Source organism: Lissotriton vulgaris, chromosome 9, assembly GCF_964263255.1.
Source record: "Lissotriton vulgaris chromosome 9, aLisVul1.2, whole genome shotgun sequence".
Taxonomy (NCBI): domain Eukaryota; kingdom Metazoa; phylum Chordata; class Amphibia; order Caudata; family Salamandridae; genus Lissotriton; species Lissotriton vulgaris.
In genome coordinates, this window is record NC_141697.1 from 673,361,692 (window position 1) to 673,385,864 (window position 24,173).

The window sequence follows — 24,173 nt, forward strand, 5'->3', positions numbered from 1 at the left end:
CTTCTCCTTCAGATGCAGAACTTGCATCCAATACCTCCAGATGTCGACGTTCTTGTCGAGCTTCAGTATCTTGATTCCTTTCTGGTTCTCCTTCTGAATCAGAATCAGTCGTGCTTTCACCTTCCTCTTGTGGATTTTCAGGTTCAGGCACACAGATGGTGTGACTGGCATGATCCCATCTTTTTACTGCCGCACAATTAACTGCAGTCGTGCTGACTAAAATGACCTGCCTTGGTCTCTGCCAGCGAGGCACTAAGCAGTTTCTTCTTCGATGTACCTTTATCCGAACCCAAACTCCAGGAATTAGATCATGAGCTGGATGTTTCTCTTTCGAGCTTGATTCAGTTCCCACCTGATGGAACACAGAAGTTATCACGTCAGACAGGTTTTTGCAGTAATCCAGTATGATGTCATCATTAATAGTTAACAGTTTATCAACTGGTACAAATGCCTGTCTCATCACTCTTCCCATCAAAATCTCATGTGAACTTAGTTCAGTCTTTTTGTCAGGTATACTCCTTAGGGTCATCAAAACAAGTGGCAATGCGTCCGGCCATTTTAGTCCTGTTGCCAAACACATTTTTGCAATTCTGTTTTTTATTGTTCCATTCACTTGTTCAACTACCCCTGAAGCCTCTGGTCTGTAAGCACAATGTAGTTTCTGGAGAATGTCCAATGCTTCACAAATCATTTGTAATAATTTGTTTTGAAAATGGCCTCTGCGATCTGTTTCAATTGTTAGTGGAAAACCATAACGTGGTATGATTTCACGCAAAAGCAATTTTGCAACAGTTATTCCATCATTCCACCTGGTGGGGAAAGCTTCTACCCCCGAGAGAACAGACAAATGATTACCAGTACATATCTGAGTCTATTACAAGGTGGCAACTCAATGAAGTCCAATTGCATTCGTGCAAATGGACCTCCCTCCCGTCCTATGGTTCCCAAGCTTAAGACTGTTTTTCTTCTTGGATTATATTGTTGACACACTAGACACCTCTGAATCAGGCTTTCAGCAATCATCCTAAATTTAGGATTATACCATGTCTGTCTGAACATTCTAATCATGGTGTCCCTCCCAACATGAGCTTGACAATGGTACATTCGGGCCATATTTGAAATCCTGTTATCAGGCATTACTGGTCTTTCATCTTTGTAAACCCAGATTCAATCTTCTTCTCTTTGTCTACATCTTGCTTTTAGCCAAATGTTTTTCTCCTCTTCAATAGCTTCTTCCTGCATCTGTCTCACTTCCTGCCAAGTCTCAACTACTGTGGTTAGCATTAAAGCACTCAAAACATGTTCTTCTTTTCTGTCCCGATTTATGGGTGCAAGATTTCTGGCACAGTTTTTGCAATGGAATCGACAGACCTATTACCTCTGGTTATATAATCATCCCCCTTCTTGTGGGCAGCACACTTGGCCACTGCAATTTTATCAGGCAATTGAATAGCATCAATCAACATTTTTAAAAATTCAGCATTTCTGATGGGGGATCCTGCAGAAGTTAATTACCCTCAATGGGACCACAATTGCCCGTAATCATGGACATCCCCAAATCCATATTGACTGTCAGTCACTATGGTAACTTTTATCTCTTTTCCTAGTTCACATGCTTGAATCAAAGCAATCAATTCTGCTATTTGAGCAGAACAAATTCCTTTCAGACAAGATGCTTCCAGGACATCTGCTACTGCACACACGGCATATGCAGCACTCAAAGCACCTCCCTCTGTTCTCAAACATGAACTATAAACAAAAATTACATCATCAGTTTCACGCAACGGTTCATCTCTGATATCAGGTCTTGGTTTGGTTCAATACTCAAGAACATCTAAACATTTGTGATCAACCTCATTTCTTACTTCAGCTTCCATAGCATCAGGCAACAATGTAGATGGATTTATATTCACACATCATGAGATTGTTACATTGTCTGCACCTAGAATTGTTTTCTCATATTTAGTCATTCTGTTGTTATTAATGTTGTATTTCTATCTAGGACCCTAATTCGATATTCCCGATTTGTGCCCCTATGTGGTTATAACAAACTATATCCTTATAAAGGCATAAGAATCATATCCATATTTAGTAATAGCCCATGCGGTTCAAACACAGCAAGGCTACTCCCCTAGACTCCTAGAAAGTACAACACGTTCTTTAAACAAACCAAGCCTCCAGCAGCCCGGGAAATCCCCCCCCCCTGCTTTTGTTTTGATTTGAACAAGAACTCCTGGAGTCCAGAAAGAACTGTTCGTTCTTATTGACGTCTTATGTCCAACCTTACGTCAAACCTGGCACCTTTCAGGTATAAATATACCAACAGTTGCCTTAAGCAAACACACTGTGGTTTGGAGCAGAGCGGCTATCTACTTGCCCGAGAGCCCAGCTGATGCGAGAGCCCACGGAAGCCGCCCCTCCCGTTTGACGCACTGAAAGAGACGCTGTCTTTTTCTCCAGCCGAGAAAATCCAGCTCCGGTGTTTCCAGCCACCCTTGCGGGTGGCTGGAAGATCGAGTCCTGAAGAAAGAGATACCAGACCTCCCACATTCTATTACCAAGGTACGGAGCTGACTAAACCCTTGAGAGAATTCTTGATTCAGATTCTTGGCAAAACCAACTTAACCAACTTAACTTAAACTGCTACTTACTTATCCCTTCCCAAGTATTAGGCTTAGGTCAGGTACACCGGGGTAGGCTTAGTTAGAAGCATCAGTTGAGCCTTTTTAGTCAATGTATTTATGTATGTATATATTTTATCCATTTTAAAGTATTATATGGCTAAGAAACCGTATCAATGCTTTTACAGTATTATTTCATAATACTCCTTTTACTGTACGCACTTTACTTTACTTTAAGTATTGCAACTGTGGCAATTCATTTCTCTTGCATGAGAAGGAAGTCTGCTCAATAAATAACACATTTTTATTGAAAACGCCTGTCTCGCTATTTCTCTGCATTCTGGTGAAACTAAGTATGCACTGCTGACTGAGTGAAATAGCTGTCTATTGTTTTCACACGACTCTAGAGATATACTCTTATTCTGAAGGAGCAAAGCTGTCATGTTTATCGCGGTTGTCGGAAACTGAATCCCTTCTTGTCTGAGACAGGGAAGGTTGTCCTTCCCTATTCATTTAAGAAAGTTTCCAGTGACCTCTGAGCTAGCTGGCGCAAACCTAAATTAAGTTTAACATAGTCAGTAGAGACCTAGATGACTTCAGTCCTACGTCTACACTGCTGTTTATGTTATTCCAATGCGCAGAGCCTATTGGGAAAATAGGAACTACACTACAATAATTCTACTCCTCTCTATTGTGCTATAAGATTATTATCACATTGAGTGTTATACCTAGTTAGGCGCAAACTTCCTGGTCTTAACTTTCCAGCCCAGTTCGTGCATCTCAATTATCCCCCTTTGTCTCTACCAGAATTCTTAATTTGGAATTATATCAGGGATTGCTCTTAGTATTTGTGCAGGAATTCAATTTTATATGTTTGCTACTTTTCTTGAAGCTTCCCTCTAATTTTTCTGATCAGCTGTCTATTCAGAACCACACCTGATGGAACATTCTCCTCTTCTTTACTGTGTTTCTACCCCTGGTGAATAAAGTGTCTCCAGTTTCTCTGCACTCCCTGACCCTTCCGTCCTCCTTTCTAGACTATACATATTTAAGCCTCTTTCTTCATGCTGTTCCAGCTGCAAACATTGAACCATTTTGTTATCCCTGTATTGACAACCTGCCTTCATCCTTTCAGAAATGTAGATCCTCATTACACAGAAATTAGCAGCTTTCTCTGCACAGCGTAGGCAGCCGCCACCACGAGAGCGAACATTTTAGTGGGGGAGTGTCCCAGGCGTATGTGTTCCTCCCCTTTTCACTGACGGCCTTGGCTGATAGTTAATTATTGTAACATATCTAGTGCCTATATGTTCGTTCGCTCAGGTCTCTTTATTTCGCCAGTACAAAACAACGGCATACAAAGTATTCTACTTACAACATACATAATAATCCTAAATTGTAAATGCATACTTCTACACAATGTCTTAGACATTCCGCGTAAAATTACATACTTAGCTAAAACATGACTAAAATGTATCAAATTCATATGTAGAAAAAACCCTGTATTAGTGTCAACCTATTTAGAATACAGGAATTACTTTCTTGTTTTTATATCACACTGTAAAAACAAGGCCAGACAATAATAAGTGAATGGATCAGGTAACAATTGTAAAAAGTAAAGAGCAGAACGACATTGTCTAAATTTGAAGGTACCCCTAAATGGAAGAATATATATTTTCCTTTCCTTTTATCTCCAATAATGGACACTGCATGGTTAAAGCAGTGGTTAAAAAAGCAACTTCCCTCTTTGGTTGGTTATAACATTGCATGGGAAATCCCAAACCCACTGACTCTCAACACTGCCTTGGAAACAGTGAAAACATTTGAGCTACTCTATATAAAATACCCCACACATCCTTCTTCAAAGATTACAAGAACATAAGCATACAGAGCCACTATTCTGAATGAGCCTGATGCATTTTGGGGACTTTTTTTTAGTTTGCATCTGGTTACCACCTATTCTGATTCAATGATAATAGCATTTCCAAAATGTCTTTTTTGGAACTAGTCGCAATTAGGAAATGCTATGTAAATGCGGTTAGGAAATCGCAAGTAGGAAATCCCTAGTTGCGATTTACTATTTTGCTTATCACAAAATGCAACTTCTACTGGTAGAAATTGTATTTTGAAACGCCCTATGTGCCTTTGTACATTAGTAAAGGCAGTTTTGCATTTCTTAAGGGCTCGAACTAGTGAATCGAACCATTAGAAATGCAAAATCCTTTTGTACATATGGGCCTATATCAGGTCTGTGCAAGTAGGTGGTAAGTGTACTGTATGCATAGTAGATAATGATCATTATCATTATCATTGGTGTTTCAAAGCTTAAGACAATTTCATTCTTTTTGTTTACCAGAGTTATTTATTTACTAACTTGTCTCTCCTAGGTTGCAATGGCGAGAAGTCTATGCATACTCCATTTGGTGGTAACGGTATTATAACTCAAACAGAGGATGAATAGTAATCACACTCAGTATTCTCAAGCTCTGGCTGTGTTACATTGTTTAAGATAGTCTGATTTAGAATAAACCCTGTCAAGACCCCTTTAAGAGGGTTATGGGGAATGCATGGTGGTTGAGGCCTTTTACTCCTGATGTCCACCTGCCCGATCTACTATGGATCCTGAGCAACTATGCCAAGAACTTCTTCTCCTCTTGACTCTCAGTGGTATCTGTGGACAAGCAGTCAAAGTCTCCCTTGGTGGGGAAGTGTGGATACAGGTTAGTGAACATGACTCATAACTGAAAAGTGCACTCATCAATGTCAAAAAATCAATGGCCAGTCAAATACATGTTTTTATATTAAAAAGAAGTATTTTATTTCTACCTCTATGCATTTGAAGAAGTATTCTGACTTTTTTAAGCAATAACACAATCCCCTCGAGTTCTGGGATCTTGTGTTTAACTAGAAAACTCCTGTGTTATCCTCTTCCTTGTAATGTGATTGGGGTTATTTCCCATTCACTGGTGGATGCACGCATGGAATGCTCACTAGTAGGCCTTACTCCAGAGTCCTCGCTTACTCTTAGGAAACAGTCAAAAGTGTCAGTGGTGCCGCAGCACCTTTAGCAGCGAGTCCCCTGGGGCCCAGCAGGCCCGTATCAAGTCTTACCCACTCTGGCAGCAAGGATGTGTTCAGATTTCAGAGGATGCCCTAATCGCGGGCACTCGCAGTGCTCAAGTCCTGCTCTGTCTAGTTGACCTAAAACACAAGATGCATGGCAGCACCATGGCAGTACCTGACAGGTGCAGTCTCTGCCTGAACTGTGCGGACAGCTCCCACAGCGATTGGAGGTGCACTGTGATTCTGTTGGCATGGGAAGTGCAGCAGAAATAAGTATCTTCTGATGTTATTGCACAAACAGTGTGTCTCTACACGTTCTCTACACGTTCAATGTGCTAGTGAAGTGGTAATGGAAAACTGGCTATCCTAATTGCTATGTCAATTAAATACCGGCACAATGGTTACCCGTTATTGTTTAGGCTGTCTAAGCATGTGGTAAAAATGTGTTCCCTCTGCAAGTCTGTGAAAAAATGAAAATAAGATGGTTAAGTGACACCAAAAAGCTTTTGGAGAATATTGGACTAGGAGACTGCTGGTCATCTCGTTCAGCCCCTCCAAAAGAAGTGGTCAAGGCGCTTTATTGGAAATGGACTGCGGAGCGTCTAACTACAAACTCTAACCATTGCAGGTCCACTGCCGCCTTCCTACAAATTAAAGACACTGTGGCCTTCGAACCCTACCTGGACTTGATCACTCTCCCCTTTGACCGAGCTCTTTATTTTAAGTTTAGAGTTGGTTCCCTCCCGCTAGGTGCTCTGGTATCGAATTGGTCGTTAGCGGCCCGTACTTCTCCCAACTGTGCATGTTGCCCGAGTAAGGTTGAGTCCATTGCGCATGTCTTATTTGAATGCCCGGATTACGCAAAGCCTAGGAGTTTCTGGCTGAAACCACTCTGCCGAAATATGGGCACACGTAGTCATTTAGTAGCCTTGCGTATCCTAATCACGGACACTTCACCCCCTATTGTGTGCGGAATAGCTAAATTGTTAAAGCAGTTTTGGCTTATTCGTTGTAAGAGATTGTCAGTAGCTGTTTAATTCTTTTTTTAGTTAATTTATTAACGGGCTTTTACGTCCTTTTATCTCTTTTAATAATTCATACTGACTTCTTGTGGCAATGGTTTTTTTTGTACATTATATTGATTGTATTATAAATGTGCTTATAAGATATCTTGCATATCGAATAAAAGCTTATGACTGACTGACTGAAAATAATTTGTTTTAGTTCAAGAGGTTTGGGAAATGTATACTATGACAGTGCAGGAAATGAGGAAGATCCCGTTGGATCCTGGTTCTGATATTTTTTTCTGAGCCAGATTCAGAATCCAGCAAATCTAGTGAAATATGCTGAATTTGTCCTTGTGTAATTTCCGACATCACAACACAATTGAGCAGCACCTACACATTGTCTGCTTTTTGTTCAGAGGAGCAACCTGCAGGCGGCGAGAGTCTTTCTTATTTTCATCGCCAGCTGGGCCCAAGACAAAGGCCTGAGTAAAAAGGGCTATCAGCCCTTCTTTTGTTCAAGTATCATTCTGGCTTATACCTATTTGAAGCCTAACACCTAGGTACCAGTGCAATTAAAGGAAACAAGGGTGCACAGCTTATCGCTTCACAAGTACAATTGATAAACATTTGTTTTTCGTTTCATTTCAAGTTTTTTATAAAGCGCATGGCTACACAAACACTGACTTCCCAGAGCTAACAGGTAACCTGAATGAGGAAGGCTGAAATCAGGAAGGCTGAGATCAGGAGAACAAGTATGTTTTCAGTTGTTTCCTGAAGCTGAGCAGGTTATCCTTAGATCTTAGACTTAACTGAAGTGAATTCCAGAGCTTGGGAGCCAAGTAGGCAAAGGAACGTCCTCTACTTCTGACTTTTTTATTCTTGATATAACTAGGAGAGATTGATTGTTTGATCGTAAGTCCTGTATGTTCTGGTGAGGAACAAGGAATTGCTTCAAAGTATGTGGCCTCTGAACATGTCTTACTTTATGGACTATACAAAGATACTTAAACTTAATTCTCTCCTTATAAGCAGCCAATGTAAGCTTGCTAATGCGGGTCGTGCTGAATGTGATTTAGAGATATTCAGCAGGACTCTAGCTGCAGCATTTTGTATCACCTGTAATTTTCTAGGCACGCATAGTGCTCCCAAGATAGAAAGAATTACCGTAATCCAGATTTGACATAGTGAGTCCTTTGATTACAATTCTATGGTTATTAATGAGCATCCATTTAATAGTGTTCGTACGAGCTCTTAAAAGCCAAAAGCATGATCCAGCCAATTTCTCGGCTTGTGCTGCCATGGTAAGGTTCTTTTCAAATAATATTCCCAGGCTTTTGATCTCATCTTTTGGAGAAGGACGATTTCCCAAACCAATTCCAATTCCAATTCCAAAAATTCTTTATTTCGGCCACATGGGCCATAAAAGATGCAATAAAATACAATACATATATTAAAAAGACAGTATTTACATATAAAAATTTCCTGCTGAACCCACATGGAATAAAAGCTGCAAGATAGTACCAGTTCAGGGGGACAGTTTCTTTCTTATTATCCATGCTGCCATTAAGAATTTTGAAACAGCAAAGACAATGTGGCCCAGAGTGTTAGTTTTCATGACCCTGTAGGCCTGCAGGTATTTCCTGAAGCCCAGGTTCCGACACAACGGTGCTATCCAACGCTTCCTGGGACTCTGATAAGCATGGCAAACAAACATTATGTGTAGGTCGTCTTCATCCAGGGCTTTACAACATGGGCAAAGTTTGTCACCCCCTGAGGACCATTTGCTGGTAAATACTTTGGTAGGGAGTGTACCAAACCTCCATTGGAGGAACAATTTCCTTGCCAGGAGAGGGAAAATAAAATCCATGAAGGGTTCAAAAGCATAAGAATTTTTGGATTCCATAAAACGTCCCGTCAGGGTGCCGCTGTTGTGAGCATTGTCCATATCAACAAGGTTTTTATTTTTATACAGCTGTGCAAGAGATTTGCGCGTGATCCTTTGACAGCCCTGGGCTGGGTCATCCCATAAGTCTGGCAAGTTCAAGCTGAACAGTTCCGCCTTGATAAAAGCCAACCAGGGAATTTTGCTGTTGGCATTCAGCCTCATTACATGCATAAGGTCTTGTCTGTAGTGATGCAGTTCCTCGGTGGTCCATATCCGATGCCAGAACTTCACAGGTTTCGACAGGAGGTCTTCAGCAATAGAGGGAAGGCCCAAGTCAAGTCGTAAAGGGAGGAGTGGCTGCCTTGCGGGAGAGCAAGTAAGCGTCTCAGGAAACTGTTTTCCACACCTGCCAGAGCCTTCCCTGCTTTGTGTCCCCACAGCTCACTGCCATACATGGCTGCTGCCTTCGCTTGGGACCTGCATGTTTCCAAGGCCGGGCTTACAGGCTTAAAGGTGGACTTGTTAGCCACCTTCAGGAGTGCACCCGAAAGCTGGGAAAGTTTCAGCCTGGATCTCGCTATCTGGCAGTCCCAAGCTAGGTTTTCTTGGAGTGTTACCCCTAAGTATATAAAGGTTGAAACCCTCTCAAGACTAACATCCCCCAGTTTAGGATTTGGTCTGGCCTTGGCGGGAGGGTTAAAGATCATAAACTTAGTTTTCTCCGTGTTCACCTCCAGCCCATGTTGGTGACAGAAAAGGCCAAAACCATCCACAATCCTCTGGATCCCCATGGGGGATTTGGAAAGCAGGAGGGTATCATCAGCAAACATTATTGCCGGAACCCTCCTGCCTGCCAAAAACGGAGCATCATTGTCCTTAACAGTGTCAGATGTTGGATGACACTGTTAATGAAAAGACAGAACAGGGTCGGCGCCAGGACACAGCCCTGTCTGACTCCTCGGCGGACCGGGAATTTGCCCGAGAGCTTGCCATCCCTCCCACACCTCACTTGTGCATAGTTGTTCTCATGCAACCTGGTGATAATACTAAGAAGGTGGGGGGGTACTCCTAGCTTCTGCAAAACCTCCCATAGTTTTCCTCTAGGGACTAGGTCAAAGGCTGACCTCAGATCCACGAAGACCATGTACAGCCTTCCTCCCTCTAGCGTGACCGTCTTCCAATAAAGGAGAAGGAGGCGGAAGATCTGGTCCATGGTCGACGTGTTCTTTCTGAAGCCAGCCTGGAGGGGGCTCATGATGTCATTGTCCTCCACCCAGTCCAGGAGATGGTTAAGGATGAGGCGCGCAAAAAGCTTTTGGGGTACGTCTATTAGGCTAATAGGCCTGTAGTTGGCGGGGAGCAGAGTGGAACCTTTCTTATGGATCGGAACAATCTCTGCCCCCAGCCAAGACCCGGGGATTTCCATGCCTCCTAGAATGGCATTGAAAAGGATAAGGAGGTATGGGCCCCAGATATCCGGGTGGTGCCTAAAGAGATCCCCGGGTAGCCTATCCAGACCTGGCGCCTTCCCCCACGATAGGTGCTCTAGGGCCGCCTCCACTTCCCCCAGGGATAGTTCCATGCGAGAATCATGGGAGCCTACAGGCGCCAAGAGGGATGTATCAGGGCAGGAGTTAGTGTCTTGATAAAGTACCCCAAAGTGGGCCTCCCACACCACGGGGGCGATGTTGGGTTCAATTGCTTTATTAAGATCCCCTGTCCCATTGTTAACAAGGGCCCAGAATTTCCGGGAATCCCTGACTTTAAGGGCTTGATGAAGGTCCTGCCAATGGTTCCAGTCCCACTCGGACCTAGCAGTCGCCATCACTGCTTTGTAATGCTTCCTAAGGTCACGTACCTTGGCCTTATTTGATCCTTCTTTTATTGCAGCAATAAGCTCCGATTTTGCTGTCCTACAGGAGGAGGTATACCAGGTGGGAACATGGGACCTTTTCTTTCTGGTTGGCACCTCCGGGTGAAATAACTCGGCCAAGTCCCTCACTAGGTCCTGGTGTATACTGCCCAGTTTCTCATTATATTCTGGGGTACATGGTTCATTTAGAAGTGCATCCACCTCCATGAACCTGGGGAGTGCCAACTCATAAAGCTTGCTGATGGCCGCTTCTGAGCTCGCAAGCTTCCCCCACTTAACCCGGCGCCTATTGGTTGTAAGGAGCAATTCCCCCGTGTCTTCTCCTTCACTTCCTACAGATATGCCCTCTGGGGGCAGGGGCCACTGGATGTTTAAACAAAGGGCATTGTGGTCACTATCAGACCTCTCTAATACCCTAAAGTCGAGGACTTTTGGCCAGAGCGTAATATCTAGCATGATATAGTCTAGCCTCGACTCATGGCCCCTTCTGTTAAAAGTACACACTGAGGGAGTATCGGAAGGAGTGCGACCATTACAAGCCCTCAGTGCGTAGTTCAGGGTGAGGGACATGAGTTGTATTGCTAGCGGTGACCAGGCTTTGGGGTGGGGGGAAGACGAGGGCGGGACCCCCCAGTAGTCGTCCTCGGCCGTGAGGGCACCCTCTAGTAGACCTTCCAGGGGTTCAAAGTGGCAATTGAAGTCTCCTCCAAGCACCACCTTGTAGTCTCCCGGAAGTTGACCCAAAAAGGAGGATAGCTCGTTTAGGGTCGGAGATTCATTTGGGGCGGCAACTGGGCGCGAGTAGACATTCACAATGGCCCACGGTGGTTTTCCAGGCCATGTGAGCCGAACACACTGAATGTCCTGCGAGAACGTATGCACCTGTTCTGCCTGGCACCCAGTGTGGCTCGCAATCCAGATTGCCAGGCCACCTGACGGCCTCCCCTTCCCACTCCATTTGGCAGGGATTTCAAATATTTCAAACCCTCTCCTGGATTGCGTGCCCCTCGCCCATGTTTCCTGCAAAAGGAGGATGTCACTACTACCTACTAGCTGATCCCACTCCGGTGTGCCTTCCTTATTTGCAATTCCTGCCACATTCCAGGAGAGGATTCTCAGCCCCGGATCTGATGATAGGGTACCCTGACCTACAGTAGGATGTTGCACAACGGCTATAGGTGGGTAAGTGTCTGAGGAAGCAGAACTGCCAACCGCGGTGGCGGGTGGCCCAACCAATTCCGCCGCCCCAGGTTGCACAGTATGGACTGACCCGGTGTTTAGTAGGGGCCCCATTACACCCAGACTGTCATCCATATTAGTCTTTCGATCTTTAACGGTATCCTGCGGGCCATGTTCAGTTATAGGGGCTGTACTCAATCCCCCCCGACTTTGCACCTCAACCGGCATCTTCCCAGGGCTGAAAGAAATCTCCCCTATTTGTGGTCAATCGACCTGATCTAAGCAGGAGAACCTGTTATGATGGATAAAATTGGCCTGGCCAGGTGGTAAGTAATGCCTTGGTCTATAACGTGAGCCATCTACAGCAAAGCCTACTCTAGTCCACTCCTTCTCCCTCCCTCCCTTCGTGCTGCTAGCACTAGGGTAGAAGTGTGATAGAGGTACTAATTCAATATTGGACTTGTCAGGCCTTGCGAGCCAGTTACAAATGTAGTTGGCGACATGTGGGCTTTTGAAACTTATAATAATACAATCCCCTGCCCTATTCTTTGGGGTAAGGCCAATCCAGGGGATCCTCCTAACCATCAAAACATCACCTTTCAGGTTTGGTGGCAGCGGCCTATTAATACTAAGCCAACTTATAACCTTATTTCGTAATGAGTCTTGAGGCTCCCTTGTGTCGCCAGTAAGCTCAGGTACTCCCACCATGATTGCCGTATATGGGACTGCTTCTGGGGGCAGATTAACCACCATGCGCTTATCAAGGGGGGGAGTGGTACCACCAGTGGAGCCATTGGTAGGGATCACTGCCACCCCTGGATGTGGCGCAGGAGGTTGCTTCGATCTCCTAGGGGCCGGGACAGGAGGCCTAGGCGCTGGAGGTGGCACGGGGTGCGTCTGGGAAGCAGGCGCAACAATTGTGCTCTGTAGAGCCGTATGAGGGCAAATACACCCAAGAACCGGATAGATCAAACACATTGACTATCAACAGTTGCTGGTTTAAGTCCTGTCAGACCACCCAGATGGCGGAACCTCATCATGTAGGACACTCAGGCCATGGTTAGTCTGCAAACGCCCAGGTGTATATTGGCAATGCATGACTGAGTCATGGTCTGGATACCGCAAATGTTAATGCAAGGTGGTACTGATAGGTGCAGTGCAAAAAAATATACAAATAGTGCCGTGGCTAAAATGGCTGTCAAGGCAAACGAAGACCTTTATTAGTGCTTGCCTGGACGTCAGATTAAAAATAGTGTAATGACAGTGTAAAATAATCACTGTCCAGTTTGCTTGGTAGAAAACAAAGATAATCAGGCCAACATGTTTCTGCCGTACTGTGTAAATTCACTGGCATTCATCAGGGCCAAGCTTTCAAAAATGCTACTGCAGATTACACTACCAAATGTGTAGGAATGAAAAAGTAAGAGATTAAATCAAAAGACCATAATATAGGTAAACTAAGAGTGGTCGAACACGACCATCCTACCGCATCTTCTCGAATTGCTCAGTGGATGCGATTGGTCTTCCCCATCAATATGTGGGAAGTAAGCCTCACCTCACCCGGCAACTGCTCGGAAAGATAAGGCCCCGCTCTGTCCGTCGGTACCTCACGGCGGGTTCACGAGCCGAAGGGTTCGTTTGCCTTGACAGCCATTTTAGCCACTGCACTATTTGTATATTTTTTTGCACTGCACCTATCAGTACCACCTTGCATTAACATTTGCGGTATCCAGACCATGACTCAGTCATGCATTGCCAATATACACCTGGGCGTTTGCAGACTAACCATGGCCTGAGTGTCCTACATGATGAGGTTTCGCCATCTGGGTGGTCTGACAGGACTTAAACCAGCAACTGTTGATAGTCAATGTGTTTGATCTATCCGGTTCTTGGGTGTATTTGCTTATCCTAGCGCGCTTTCTGAGCACCTCAGCGTTACCCGACTGACAGGTACCTTTGTTCTTTAGGTTGTTACACTGGGGGTATTTACCTGTTAGGTCGTTAAACTTTCCCTCGGACCCTCCTTCACCAATTTGTTGTATTGAGCCGTATGAGGGACCTGGGACGGTGCAGAGGGCAACGGTCTATTCCCAGGACAGGCCTGGGCAGCCACAGAAGCATCTGTAGCTGACCCAGGGCTCTTCCTTGTATGTAGATTTTCCAAGGCCTTAAGTCTGCTCTCTATAGCGTCCAATTTGGCTGAGATGGGGGTTAACAATTCCTTGATGGTTACTGTGAGTGAATTGATTATTGCATCAGTACTGTTAGAGTTTGCCCCACCAAAGATGAATGGGCCCGAGGTCAGTGAGAGGGCCGCTGCTGCTGGAGAGCCCGAGTGGTCTGACCTAGACCCTGACAGGATAAGCTCAGGGGAGGCCGAAATGTCTGTACTGATATCCTGGTTTGGCTCAATTATATCAACCTTGGCCCTTTTTGCCTTCTTTAATTTCCTGGATCTTTTCCTTTTTGGGGGTTGGACCATTCCACTGCCTGCAGGCTCTGTGAGCAGGGTGGCCTGCCCCGCTTCCTGCAGGTCTGTGCCCATGTTATCCGGAATGGCAGAATGGTCAGAAATCTCAGATGGACGGGAGGAGTTCCTATCCCTCTGCGTTACGGGAGTTCTCAACTGCTGAAGGACTGACTCAATGGTCTGATCAATGCTGTCCATTAGAGACATATGAGTGGCGTCCAGTGGAATGAGTGTGCTAACATCTGTAGAGGAGGTATCCCCTTGCTCCAGAAACACGCTTTCGGGACCCATCTCAAGGAGCGTTTCTGTGACCGAAAGGGATTTACTGGCTTGGATACTTGCCTTTGGGAAGAATTTATCCAATGTACTTAAGCCTTGTTGAGCAGACTTACTCCGTGAGGGTCTGGTCGCCATTATGGGGTAGGTGTAGAGAGGCTGGGCGTCAGAGCGGTCTCTGCCGGCCTCTAACGGCCTAGAACGGCCCGCTCTTTGCCCGGTCTTCACCCCGGGGACCGCCCCGCGCGCGTCCCGCGATGCGCGTACCTAGAAGCGCCTAAGTATGTCAAGGGGGCGTGTCACTGGGAGGGGGCGCGGCGCGGCGCGTTGGCTCCCAGCTACTCCTGTAGCGAGCGTGAGTCCCAGGTAACACTTGCAGTCTCGAGCGGCACCCGCGAAGCGGGGGCCGCGAGAGGTGAAGAGCTTTCCGGGCGAGGGGGCGTGGCACTGGGAGGGGGCGCGGCGCGGCGGGAAGAGGAACCAGCTGGCGATGTAACTAGGGATGCTGGACCTCGCAGTCTCGCTCGCCGCGCCTCTCACCTCCTCTGCGGCCGGTTCCACCAGGGAGAAGAAAATGATGAATGCCCCAAGCAGCGCGTTGGCTCCCAGCTACTCCTGTAGCGAGCGTGAGTCCCAGGTAACACTTGCAGTCTCGAGCGGCTCCCGCGAAGCGGGGGCCGCGAGAGGTGAAGAGCTTTCCGGGCGAGGGGGCGTGGCACTGGGAGGGGGCGCGGCGGGAAGAGGAACCAGCTGGCGATGTAACTAGGGATGCTGGACCTCGCAGTCCCGCTCGCCGCGCCTCTCACCTCCTCTGCGGCCGGTTCCACCAGGGAGAAGAAAATGATGAATGCCCCAAGCAGCGCGTTGGCTCCCAGCTACTCCTGTAGCGAGCGTGAGTCCCAGGTAACACTTGCAGTCTCGAGCGGCACCCAAACCTAAAGGACAGGAGAAATTATTCCACAGGGAGGGATTATTTCCCAACAACATAACCTCTGTTTTATCGCCATTTAGTTTGAGGTGGCTGTTGTACATCCACTTTTGTACCTGCTCCATACATTCCATCAACTTGGCCTTGGTTTGTCTGATATCAGAGGTGAGAGAAAGAGAGAGAGATTATGATCTCTGTGTCGTCGACATATGAAACCACAGCAAATCCTGCTAGACAGATGATATCATATATACATATAGACACATATATACATTGAAAAGTGTAGGGCTCAAAGATGAGCCCTTGGGAACTCCACACTTGAGCTGGCGTACTTCTGAAAGACACTCCCACCTGGACTTGAAGGCTTCTGTTTTCCAAAAAAGAGACCAGCCAGCTTGGTGCTTTTTTCTTGATTCCTAACACCTCCAGCCTGCTTTGCAGAATCAGATGGGAAACAGTATCAAAAGCTGGGCTCAAGTCCAATAGGATGAGCGCAGCTGAGCCCCCTTAGTCCAAAATTCTCCTAAGATCTTCAGTGATTGCTAGAAGAGCTGTGTCTGTCCCATATCCAGATCTAAATCCTGTTTGTGTTGGATGTAGCAGATCATGAGATGATTTGGAGGCAGGTTTTTGACTTTGTTCACTCCCCAATGTTCGAGATGGGCATGCTCTGTAAGATGGCCAGGTGGATCTGTGTGATGGGTAGTTGCACAAATTAAATTTAAATAGAACTTACTAATTTAATTTGTATTTAATTATTTTTGATAGAGATACTCATCCCAGTGTAAGGCGTCAGACTGCTTTACATCACACACACAGAGACAATAAATTATACAAGTGTGCGAATAAATGTGCAAGAAATGCTTTGTATGACAATGAGTGTTATGGGATGTAGGAGTCACATATTATGCATACCTGTAGGGATTATATGTGAAGAGAGCATGGTTCAGAGAAACACTAAATCAGGATTTAACACAGTGATTGTGATTGTCTGCACTAACAATACTTTATTACTACCCGAAGGAACCATTATTTTCAAACTTAGAATAACAACTGATTAAGAACAAAACAATAAGGATCTAACCCCATGACATGCAGATAGCATACAGTTTCTTTATGCCGGTTTATAGGTCGGGGTGCTATATTAGAAGGATTGCAATTTATCAACTTAAAGTAACAAATGAATATCTGTATCAAAAGCAGTAATCCACTTACCTGTCTACCTGAAATAGAAATATGTGATCTGCATATTACACAATGTGCTTTGCAGCAGGCACATTAACCCTCTGTGCTATTTCATGAGTCAAAACTGTGACTGGACAACCACTCTCCTGGAACTACATTAATCAGTAAACTAATTTTACCTTACTGTTATGATAATCTCCTGGAAATTGTTGGGCACAAAAAGATCTCTGCAGCAGGTGTCTTGATCCTGTAAGGTATTTTAAAATGCAGCCTTGTTGTGTGTGAGCAATTAAGTGAACTAGAACAGAAATACTGTCATATTAGGCATAATGTACAACGTTTTTTGTCATTCGCAAACGGCCCGATTATTAGAATCGGGCTGTTTGCGAACTAAAAATTGCATTTTTCAATATACAAAGGCCCAATTTGCGTTCTGGTAACCTATTACCAAATTGCAACATGGGTTTGTGATTCGGTATTAGGAAGGTGCATGTGGCATCCCTTCCTAATACCAAATCACAGTGGTATGTGTAAATGTTTTGCGACCGACATATGGTTGCAAAACATTCGCACTTTACCACCTACTACAAGCAGGTGGTATCCCATTTTTTTTTTCATTTAATCTTTATTTCGGCTATTTTTAGCCATAAAAGATACATTTTAACACAACACATTATACATATAAATTGCCGATCAATTTGAAGCAAAAACTGTACATTTCAGACAGTAAGACTTACATTATACTTAGTAATTACACAATCATTTGGAAGCAGAAAAAAAAAAAAAAAAAAAAACAACATCCCCGTTAAAAAGGCATAAAAATGAAATTAAATATACTAACAGCTACCAACTCTAACGCATCTGGAAAACAACCTAGCCTGTATCAGATATGCACATGTAACTTATCTATAGATCTAAGGCCATGATTTTACGTGTGTACCCAACATTCAAAAGGAATCTGCTTATACAAAACACAATAAGGCGTCTAGTGTCAGTCTTAACGATCCTATATGCTTCCTGATAAGCACGAATGCCTAAGGCTTTACACAATGGTTTGATCCATTTTTTCCTAGCATGTTCATAGGCAGTACAAAAGAACAATATGTGAATATCATCTTCTTTTAAGTTTAAATCACAACATGTACAATTTGTATTTATTGATTGACCTGAGGTCTTATCCCATTTAGCTAGTACTACTTTTGTTTTCAATATACCATATCTGAATTTTAAGTACAGGCTTTTTGCTAAGGCTGGTTGTATCTCATTTAAAAATTCCTCGAACAATGGAACATTCTTAAAATCAAGAAAACTACGAGTAATGGACCCACAAGGAAGATTATTTTGGTAATGGTGTGTTATATAAAACCAGAATCGATTCTTAACCTCAGTCTTACTTCTTTGCGTCAAGCTTGCTGGCTCATCCCAATAATGAGCAAGGCCTATTCGATGCAACCAATGATTAACATGATTAAGCCATGAGATTGTATTAAATTCATCCAGACTCCTGACTTCTATAATTCCTTGTCTATAATCTGTGAGTTCTTGAGTACTCCAGATTCTGACCCAAAACAACAGTGGCCTAAGTAATGCGATATGATCCGTTCTTTTCATGTTTAAATCCAAAAACAAGGGTACAAGGGGTGTACATCTGGGCATCTTCAATAACCTTCTAAAAAAATTATTTTCACATTTCATAAAGATGTTACCTGCTTTTATGCCCCAGATTTCTGCTCCATACAAAGCACCAGACTGCGCCTTAAATTTGTAAACTTCTAGTGCTTGTGATATGGATTTACTTAAACTGGCCCCATGGCGCTTTAGGATTGGTAGAGAGCTCTGATTATATATGGTTTTGCTCTTTTCAATTTGTGTACTCCATGAGGTTTTTGAATCTAGGGTGACAGGTGGTATCCCATTTGCAAATAGGAAGGATTCCTCGAAGGACCCCTTCCCCTTTGTGAATGTCTGAAAAAAACATTTTTTAAGAGCAGGCTACTCTTAAAAAATTAAAAGAAAACTTTTCATTTTTCTTTTTGAAACACATTCCCATTTTCCTTTAGGAAAAATGTGTGATGCATTGAAAAAAATTGCTTTTTTGAAAAACAATCACACACATCTGCTGACCCCAGCAAGCCACCATTCCTGTGATTCGTGTGATTCCCAATAGGTTGCAAACAGAGCCCTATCTCATAAATATCAATGAGGTAGGTCTATTTGCAACCCACAGGGAATCGCAAAATGTGTCAGACACATTTGTAAAATTTGCTATTTGATAATCGCAAATGATTACAAACGTACACCTGGGCCAATTGTTCTTTGTTGCAAATTTCTGTGGTGCAGATTTAAAAAAAAATGTCATCTTCCTGTCAGACGCCGCTTTTCATATCTCCTTCCTCGCACCTTCATCTTCTTTCCACTGCCGTACCTTGGCACCCAATTCATGTGTTCCTAGATTACGTTTTTCCAGTTTCAGCACTATAACTACTTTGCCAAAAAGATCACGAAAAGTGTTAAAATTAGACTATTTTGCGTGCCTTTTTTTTTTTTTTTTTTAGACGTCGCATATCGCTTCCTGATCTTAAAAGTGTCTTTCCGGGAAGTAGCTCAGACATGAGAGTGCCCACAAAAGCAATAACGTTCAAGAGTTTAAAAAAGCATGACACGAACTAAATAGAAGCAAGGCGGACTGCTGTGCCGCAGTATATAGCCCTAAACAAAATAGAGAACGCGGGCCCTTTAAGCGACCCCTCCCTGCAGCAATGGACTACTACTCCCAGCAGGCCTTGCGGCAGAGTTGAGCAAGTTTCTCCACGAACGGACAGGCTTCTGAGGCAGTGGTCTCAGAGGAGAAGGCGCAGTGGGCCGGAGCATCGGGGAGGGCAAACCACGTCCAACCGCCCAGGGTTCACTGCCAACGGCTAGACAGGACGGGAGAGCACAGATACCGTGTGGGATCCTCCCCCGCCTTCTTCCCCCAGAAGGGGCGGCGGCAGCAGCAAGATGTCCTCGTCGCAGCAGGCCTCTAGAAGACAATGGTGCTACCTGTGCGACCTACCCAAAATGCCCTGGGCTATGATCTGGGACTTCAGTGAAGCTGTGTGTCGTGGCTGTGTTAACTTTGAAGGCGCTGACCGGATCGAGGTGCTCATTGAAGCTGCCAGGCAGCTCAAGAGGAGCCACGGCATGCAGGAGGGACGCTCGCCAGGGCCACACAACGTCAAACATGGTGGCACACTGCAGACGAAGGAAGGGCTGGCCGTCGAGCCTGGCCGACCTGGCACAGCCGAGAGATACCCTAGTGCCACTGACCGTGCCAGGGTTATGAGTGACTACACCCTTACCTCGCGGCTGCCAAATGGGATGTCAAGAGGGGACGAAGGCCCGAACGAGGGCAGCAGGCAAAGTCCTAACACACGTCGCACAGTAGTAGGTCCAGTGGCTAACAACATGATCCCACAAGGTATGTTGGCTGGCTCACAGGGCCTGTTCGCGGCAGCCATGGCTGGGCTAAGTGGTCGACCAATGCTTACAATGGCTGGCCCATTGCTGGGGGAGCCAGTGAAGAGACCAGCGACTGTTACCATGACTTACAGCGACATTGAGAGGGAGCTGAGGGAGAAGCAGCGACATGACTCCTTCGCAGAACTTAACGAAAGTGCCCGTCACCGAGCCGAAGAGTGGCATAGCAAACCGAAGATGGTGCGGGAGCAGCTTGTCACCCTCTCTGCCTGCGCACCCTTTAATGTGCGCTTCAAGAAGGACCACACACTTGTTGGCCGGGTACTAGCGTTTGATGCAGGCGCCAAACCAGGTTATGAGTATGAGCTGAAGATCTTTACTGAGTATCCATGTGGCTCCGGCAACGTTTACACTAGTGTGTCGGGGTTGGCCAGGCAAATGTTTCAAGACTGTATGAAAGATTCTCAGAAAGTCATCTCATCTGGGTTCAAGTATCTGGAATATGAGAAAAGGCATGGAACAGGCGACTGGCGCCTGTTGGGGGAGCTCTTCACTGAAGCTGTCCGTTCTTTCAGGGAAGCGGTGCCCCTGGATATGCTTCCACAGCAGTATGTGGATTCTAGCTGTGCCCTCCCACCCAATGCCCCCTGTAACCTTGTCCGTTCTGCTCCTCCAAAGACAGTTATGCGGCGACGCAAGGCTTCCCCGGAGCCAGAGAGTGAAACAGGCGCTGGTGGGAAACTCACCAGTGAAGAGCAACGCCAGCAGCAACACACCATGCCACAAACATCTGCCAGTATGTACACTGCCATGTCCCACATGCCACTAGTTACTGCTGCCACCCCTACTGCCACCTCATTGGAGACATCACATCGTAAAGAACCCTCCCCTATCGCTGCACTAAAAAATGTGGCAGACAGCCTGGGCACTGCAGCTGGACAGTCCCCGAAGGATGGAAGCATGGTGCATTCCACCACTCGTCAGAGCAGTGCCAGTCCTGCCTCGCCAGCTGCCACGTCTTCCACTCAGCACCGACTAGTGTCACGCAATGGGGACTCGGCCTCTTTTTCTGCAGGTTCTTCCAGTGGGCACTCAGCTGAACAGACGGCTGCTCAGAGTGCCCCAGATTCTTCAGGTAGCTCCAACCCAGTACCACTGTGCTGCACAATCTGCCATGAGCACCTTGAGGATACCCACTTTGTTCAGTGCCCATCTGTGCCCCATCACAAGTTCTGTTTTCCCTGCTCAAGAGAGTTCATCAAGTCACAGGGAGCTAGCAATGAGGTGTACTGCCCCAGCGGGGAGAAGTGCCCACTGATTGGATCCAATGTGCCCTGGGCCTTCATGCAAGGTGAAATTGCCACCATCCTTGCTGGTGATGTGAAAGTTAAAAAGGAGCGAGACCCCTAGGCCTTGGATGGACTAAGCAAGAGAGGGGTCACTTGCTTTGTGCATCCACCATGCACTTAAAACTCTAGTACTAACATTCCTGAGCTGCGGAGATTCTCGACTTTCCAGGGGTAAGAGGAGGATTGGATTGTGCCAGTGGACAGTATCTCCATGGCGAGGTGTAGTCATCAACTGAAGACCTTGTTTGTCCTGAGACCTAAAAGTGCTCAAATCTTGTAGATATATAAATACATAGAGTTTTTTTTTAAATACATCCCTAGATGCGTCCCATGACTATCATCTACAGAAAAAGAAATGGAAATTATTTACTTTGTTGATCTTTTTTTAACCTCATTCCCATTTCCATCAACAGGTTTCGTAGATAAATTACACCAAACTCATTTGGCCCACCTTCTCCCACAAATGGATGTGTATAGTGTTTCTCACGATTATAGGGGATAGGGGATGGGTCTTACATTGTCTGATTGTGTCCCAGCTCAGGCGGATCCATCTAATAAGGGAAGGCAAATGTTTGCATGCACTCATCTTCGGATTGATCTAATGCAGTGTTGAAGAGCTAATTCCCGTTCCCTGGCCATCTCAGGAGGTCTCCTAGGAGGTCTGAGGGCGTGTGTTTTTCTGCCTGTTCTAGGGCTGTGCAATCTGTTGTTTACTTTTGTCTTTTCCCCTATTGCTAAGGGAGTAGAAAGCAGTGCTGCAATCAAGGGCAGAAAAGTAGGTGTACTTTGCACAGCCTTTTTTTTTTTATAAATCTGTTTGATGATTTGTTCACAGTAGGGATGGGGACATGATGTGCTATCCCACCTACCACCCATACGAGCCCTCTGGGAAGCCCATGCTAAATGTTTCATTCAAATGACCTTGTAAAGGGTAGTGATTAGGGGCCATCTTTATTCCTAATCCAGTCCACGGATTCCATCATAACATATACATCAGATGTTAATGTTTCTAATTCATTTGGTCCGTGTATGCATTCATTTATCATCAAAGTCGTGCATTTCACAATCTGCCTTCAGTCATGATCCACCCTGTGGAAGTTCTCAGGTGGGACATGGAAGATGTGCTTAACCAAGACAAACCTATCAGTATTCTTACACCCACATATCAGCCTCCAATCCCTGCTATTAGTTCCCATTTACAAGGGGTTCTTGTAAAACGTGAATATCACTGCACCTCACCCTAGTTTGACTCGAATCCTGTCAGCCTGTCTGTGTACTGTATTGCATCTCTTTTACACTCTGGTAGCGCCATTTTCCCTACTACTATTACACTTTACTTTAGAACTACTGGATTTTGTTGTAAAGTGAGCTCCTCGTCTTAATATCAGAATTCTAGTACTTATTTCCCAGATTACCAAATTGTGTGATCCTTGGCAAGCTGTATATCTTTCTTTACCTCCATTTCCCCATCTGACAAAATTGAAAGCACTTAAGAAGCAGGGTTAACATAAGAACCGAGCACTGTTTGAAACATCAGTACATCCACAGTGTTGCAAGCGGCCTTGTTCCGCTCTGCAGTTAGGTGACATTGCAACACTATGGCAACACGTGTTCACTGTGTTTCAGAATGACCTCGGCGGATGGGGAAATTACGACCTTGTTCTGTTCTCCTCCGTCTCAGCCCCTCACGAGCTTTCTCTCTGATTTTGAAGCCCCTGCTTCTTGTGAGATTTGAACATGCAAGCAGGACGATTTAACATCTCTTTGCCAAAGCGTTGCTTGTATGTCCCCTTTATGGCCTCTTTTGTCTGTTTGTGTCTGAGAGATAAAGGCAGGCCCTTTGTACTTTGCACACGGCACATTAAATCTTACTTTACCATTAGTCCCCGTCGCCCTCATTGCTCAAGTAACAAAAACGGTCGCTTTGGGGAGCCAGCCAACGGCAGGTAAGAAGGACCGTTCCCAGCCAGTCTGGCCATCCGTTCGCCATCTGGAACACACCAGCTTCCGGTGGATGCAACAGGTATAACCCAACCGCTTCAGCCAAGCCCGCATCACACACAAGCACATCAGGAGAGCTGCACAGCTGCACAGTGGAGATACTGAAACCCACATACACCTGCATTCACAAACGTGCTTGTGGGTATCAGTTTCTAGGGAGGCATTTATCATACACTCGAGGGCTGGAGACGGGTGTATGTGTGGGTTTATGTATACCTCTGGGTAACTATTGCTTAAATGTCCATGATCACCTATTAAGATTAACACACTGAAATAATAAGGGAGATGTTGTGTTAAATAGACCTTTCTAAAAAGTGAATTGTCTCCGGCATGTTTACTTTAACAAATAACAATCCTTTTCTCAACAGCATGTGGTTGATGAGGTAATCGTGGTCTGCTGGGGGTTGAGTCTTTGGTCACTGTGGCACCCAGAGCCATTCCTGTTCTTTTAGTAGAGAAAGCACGTTGCAATATGGACCCTATAATTATGGTTTCTAATAATGGGTGTACAAGTACGCATAGCGCTGTCCCCTTCAGCGAGTCCTGGCTTTTTAGCTGATAAGACCTGGTATGTAAACACTTGGCACCTATGTGTCTCCTGTAATTTGCACACAGATCCCCACGGCTGGTGCTCACCCCAAGAGCTATCTTACATTCCTGTTGGGTTTTGTCAGTTGCAGCGAGTGGGGAAACTGCCTGCATTGTGTAGACGGTGTGCACTTTTCAGAAGCAGAGTATGTCTTGTGTATTGTAAATTGGTGTTCATGATGTCATCACTGTGCAACTGCGTCGAAATCTGCTCCCCTTTGTTGGGCGTAATACATGACAATGATTTCAGTTTCAGAACAGTGTGGCCCCGGGAGCAATTTCAGCTTTG

The 24,173-nt window shown here is 45.3% G+C and overlaps 1 protein-coding gene across 1 annotated transcript; it reads left to right on the top strand.

The window, feature by feature from the left end:
* Positions 1-19,283: 19,283 nt before the first annotated feature.
* On the top strand, positions 19,284-23,615 carry IRF2BP1 (interferon regulatory factor 2 binding protein 1). The gene has a single exon (XM_086938393.1). It carries the CDS (start codon positions 19,488-19,490, stop codon positions 21,354-21,356), a length of 1,869 nt encoding a protein of 622 aa, XP_086794519.1. The 5' UTR covers positions 19,284-19,487; the 3' UTR covers positions 21,357-23,615.
* The last annotated feature ends 558 nt before the right edge of the window (positions 23,616-24,173 follow it).